Here is a 5,000-nt window from a genome sequence, read left to right as displayed (position 1 = left end):
ATGAGGAGTGTGTGTGTGTGTGTGTGTTTTAGTGGACACACCCATCATCCTGCAGTATAATCTCTGTAATCAGGTGGGTTTCCTGCTACACAGAGTCCCACAGAAATATCGACGGAGATGACCATTTGACACCACAGTGCCTCCAACAAAAGCTAGTAACTTGAGTAGTATTCAATAATAAAGCCTGACTAATTTTAAAGCGCAACCCTTATTTATTAAAGTCAATTTCTGCATAATTCCAACCTTATTCTCTTAGCTGTCCAATCAACCTTAAATCAAAAATCACTTTTACCTTGCAAAAGCCATTTTTATATTATACCCAATGTGTGAGTGGGACTTGGGATTGGAATGGTCAGAATTCTGTTTAATGGCAATGCTAAATCACCAATGAGCCACAGGCTATGGTTTAGCCTCAGTGCGACTGGAGGTGTGACCAACTCACCTACGCACAAACTTGGAGGTGATTTTACTGATGATGCCCGTTGAAGTGCCCCTCCGAGTGTGGACCAGAGCCCCTGTGTCATGTGAGAGCGTAGGAGAGGCAGGCGGTCCATTGTAGGTCGCACTACGCCGCTCTCTCAGCTGAGCTCCGTGGAAGGTGCTGCGGGTAGATGTGCCCCGAGGAAAACGTGTTCGGTCTGGGGTCACGCTGCTGATGCTGTGGGTCGATGGAGATGCAGCAGGTGCTCTGGAGCTGGAGCTAGGACTAAAGAGAGACAGCAATAGATAAAACGTAGCAATAGAATAAGCTGAATTAAACAAATATGAATGAAAACGATCCATCTTCTCTCAAGCACCAATCATTAGTCAGGAAAAAAACATGCCCGAGACCACACCTGACATGCAGTTGATAAAAAACTATAATTAGGCCGAAGGGTTAAATAGGCTCTCACCCCTTGTACTCTGCATTATCCTCTATTGGGGGCAAGGGGGACTTGGTGGGATGGCCTGAGGCAGACATGGACTTCACATGACGCGGCCTCGCTGAGGCAGCTCCAGGAGACACAGAGGAGCCACTACCAGAGGCAGACATCTCCGTCAGACTGGAAGAGAGAAGAAACATGTATGATTTATATGTCACCTAGAATATTTATGACGGACAACAAAAACTAACACTCTGGCTGGATCCACATCCATAAAGATGACCAGCACAAATTTCAATTTTTATGTCTAATTTTTTTTTTTGCCAATTCTAAGAATTCCCTTTATGTTAATATCCTTCCCAATATTTTGATTTACATTTTTAGAAGATATTTATCAGGATATGGCTGATGAGTTGGTTGGTTGACAGGTTTGGGTTGAGTTGATTGACGGCCAGAACTGACAGTCTTATAACTTGAAGACTCAGGCACACAAATAACGGCACAAAAATCTTCACTATTTGACTAGTTACAGGGCATTGAGTTCCCTCAATAGGGCAGGAAGTGAAACTCACCTGCTGTCCTTGCCATTAGGAATGGCTGAATAACGATCTGTGCTGGCACGCTCACACACATACGTGTTCCTCCGTGTCATCCCTCCAGTTGTGCTGTTCTGTTAGTCCACACACGCGCAAATGCACACAAAAACACAGACACAAAAAATTGGTCAGACAGCCACTCTGCAATGTCCTGAATTAATAATTTAGAAAGAGATATATACATATATAAACACACACACACACACACACACACACACACAATATAGATACAGTGTGTGTAATCTTCAGGTTTATCCAGTGACCGCAGTGCATGTGAGTGTGTGTGCCTTCTTACCCCTGAGGCTGTAGAACACTTCCTGCGCTCTTGTGTGGTTAGTGGAGAGACGGCCATGTCTCCTTTGGAGCTGGAGGTGGGGAGCTTACGAGCCACCTCCCACTCCTCTTTTTTCTCTCCCTCCACACTGTTGGCCTGTGTGCGCTTGGTGTAGGACACGGCCGGTGGGATAGATGGGGCAACTGCAGGTCAACATGCAATTATATTAAACATTACAGCCTGTTCTCGGAGGCAACAGTCAGAGCCTGTTTTCAGGCTCATATCACTTAAAACAATAATGCAACAAAATAGAAAGAGGAAGAGTTTGCAGGTCTGACAGTGTATGAAAGGCCTTGTGTGTAGACTGTCTCTGGCAGTGCTGTTACAACAAATTTCACTCTTTGAATATTCTTCCAATTTTCATATTATTTACATATTAAAAGGCAAAAATCCACATTCAAATTTTGTTTCCATGATACAATAAAGAAAATCTCACATCAAAATGCCTATTTTCACTTTCATTAACGCATGTCACTTATTAATATACTCCATGTATCACTCTTATATTAAAACAAACAAACAAACAAACAAACAAACCACTAACAGTACCCTAAATGTGTTCTTGCATGAAGATCTATAAATGTGATTTGTCTGAGCAGATTGTACAAATGAGGAGGAGAGGGAGCTAGGCAGAATAAAGGACTAAAGTGCTGCTACATCACTCTTTTTAGGTAGAAATGAAGCAAGTGCAGGGCAGCACGGCGGTGTAGTGGTTAGCGCTGTCGCCTCACAGCAAGAAGGTCCGGGTTCGAGCCCCGTGGCCGGCGAGGGCCTTTCTGTGCGGAGTTTGCATGTTCTCCCCGTGTCCGCGTGGGTTTCCTCCGGGTGCTCCGGTTTCCCCCACAGTCCAAAGACATGCAGGTTAGGTTAACTGGCGACTGTGAATTGACCGTAGGTGTGAATGGGAGTGTGAATGGTTGTCTGTGTCTATTGCCGCTTTTCCACTACAAACGCGGCTGAGTTGGACTGAGCCGTGCCGTGCTGAGTTGGGCTGAGTCGAGCTGAGTGGGGCTGTTGGAGTTGCATTTCGACTACAACCGCGCTGAACCGTGCTGGCTGGAAGTGGGTGGACACATTGGGTGGAGTTAGTGAAAGTGGGTGGACGTCACGTGATGTTGTTAAGCGGCGCAAACAGTGACATCAGTGATCTTTTAAGCGGTCGTCTCACGACCCGGATAGTAAACAATAAACATGGAGGACATGGAGTCGTTAGTGTTGCTGGTCTTGGTGCTGTGGCTTGTTGTCACCGACAACGCCAACAGATACTGGCAAGAGCGTATAGATGAGGCGAGGCGCATAAGGCTTCAGAAATTCTCGTAATTCGTAATTATTCTCTTCCGGGTTTATGGTGTTTACAGATCCCAGCGTGCTCGCGGGGCGTGTGTGGGCATGTGAGGACACTCCTCCTCACCAATTAGTGCACAGAGGAGTGTCTGCTCACGCCCCCAGCCTCACTCAGCTCGGTTTGGCTCGCTTCAGCCCCACTCCAAAACCGTGCGAGTTTTGGGTGCTAAGCAGGGCTGAAGCGAGCCGAGTCGTGCTGTTTTGAGATAGTCGAAACGCGAGCCGTGTCGGGCTGAAGTGAGCTGAAAAAGGGTAGTGGAAAAGGGCCATATGTGTCAGCCCTGTGATGACCTGGCGACTTGTCCAGGGTGTACCCCGCCTTTCACCCGTAGTCAGCTGGGATAGGCTCCAGCTTGCCTGTGACCCTGTAGAACAGGATAAAGCGGCTAGAGATAATGAGATGAGATGAAGCAAGTGCTAAATCTACTGATGTTACTATCAAACAGCATTGTAAGTAATGTACGAAACTTAACTAAAGCGAAAAGAGACCAAAATGTCAACTAACCTCTGTGACGGAGTAGCCCATCATGAGGTGCAGCACGCACACCTGAAGTGAACCAGTTTTCATTCTCACAATAATCACCTTTCATCCCGTTTCAATTGTACTGGTCAATTAGTCATTTTAGGTCACCATGGGTGCACACTTGCCTTCCTAAATAACCAGTTTACTTGCCATAAAATTATCTTTGGGTTTCACTCACCACTTCACTCTATAATTCATCTGCCATCCGTGCCACATTTATTTAAACAGTGTAAATGTCGTCGTGCTTAAAAAGCCTCATTGCCGGGGCGCTTGTGGGTGACGTCATTATAATTTTCTAGTTTTTATTTATTTATTTATTTATTTTATTTTGCTGATTTCTTACTGGCTTTATTGGTCAGAGGGTGATATTGGGACCTGAATTATGCTTTTCTCTATTTTTTTTTTTTAATTAGAATTAGGCATGCCTGGGTTAAATTATTATGGATTATGCTGGTTTTCATGGTTATAGGAGGAGCGTGAAGCCTATAAAAGGAAGGCTACCTCCAAGTTAGAGAGTAGTTACTGGAGAGTTACACAGGAGGGAACATCTCTGGAGAGACTTTGCCAGTAAAAGTAGTACTGTGTATAAATAGCTCCCCCCCCCATGGACTTTTGCATTTTTCTTGTGTATATTTGTAAAAAAAAAAAAAAAATTCCACTTACTTTTTGTTACACTTGGGGAAACAAGCACAATAAACATCACCATAACTAGAATTACGACTACGCCATTACTTTTGGAAAGGAGAAATCAATCCTCAAGACAATCTCAGACACCATTATAAAGTATAACGTGCTTGTTGTTGAGGCTGAACCAGTTTTATTTTGTGGAATGGGCTGTGCTAGGGTGCATGTGTGTGTACGCGCTGACCATGGTCACTGTAGCGGCGCTGTTTCTGTGTGGCAGAGATGCTGCGCTGCACTTTGGAGTGAGCTGGAGACTGGGATGAGCTGTTATTCAGGTCACTGCTAGGTCGGGGCATCTGACACAGGTTTGTGCTGGATAGAGACTCACTTCCCTCAAACTGCAAGCAACAAGAAACATCATGATGTTAACATAAATAGCCACTTCTAATGGCATCTGACTTACTGAAAGGAGACTAGCTACGTGTGGTTCTTGCCTCAGGAGGTTTTCTGCCCAGGAGCAAATAAGTAGCCATGACTTCATCATATTTCTGGCCCACTAAGGAATCTGTGATTTCTTCTTTGGGGAAACCCATAGTAATCATCAGGTCTAAATGAGAGACAGAAAGTCACAGATTAGACATTCATCTTGTTGTGCAATACATGGTTTACATTTTTACACATCTGTTTAATTCTGTAATTTCCTTTCTCTACTTGAG

General features: G+C 44.7%; 1 protein-coding gene across 1 annotated transcript in view; it reads right to left on the bottom strand.

The window, feature by feature from the left end:
• mark1 (MAP/microtubule affinity-regulating kinase 1) overlaps positions 1 to 5,000 on the bottom strand; it is a 106,507-nt gene that overhangs the window by 13,369 nt on the left and 88,138 nt on the right. Inside the window, exons 11-16 of the mRNA XM_060941499.1 lie at positions 4,779 to 4,891; positions 4,529 to 4,682; positions 1,755 to 1,936; positions 1,436 to 1,533; positions 894 to 1,043; positions 443 to 706 (exon numbers count right to left, since the gene is read on the bottom strand). Of these exons, the coding sequence (XP_060797482.1) occupies positions 443 to 706; positions 894 to 1,043; positions 1,436 to 1,533; positions 1,755 to 1,936; positions 4,529 to 4,682; positions 4,779 to 4,891 (961 nt within the window). The remainder of the gene's footprint in view (positions 1 to 442; positions 707 to 893; positions 1,044 to 1,435; positions 1,534 to 1,754; positions 1,937 to 4,528; positions 4,683 to 4,778; positions 4,892 to 5,000) is intronic.

This window comes from Neoarius graeffei, chromosome 15 (assembly GCF_027579695.1).
Source record: "Neoarius graeffei isolate fNeoGra1 chromosome 15, fNeoGra1.pri, whole genome shotgun sequence".
In the NCBI taxonomy this organism is placed as follows: domain Eukaryota; kingdom Metazoa; phylum Chordata; class Actinopteri; order Siluriformes; family Ariidae; genus Neoarius; species Neoarius graeffei.
Note: the sequence above shows the minus strand (reverse complement) of the source record. Positions and strands in the feature narration are given on the sequence as shown.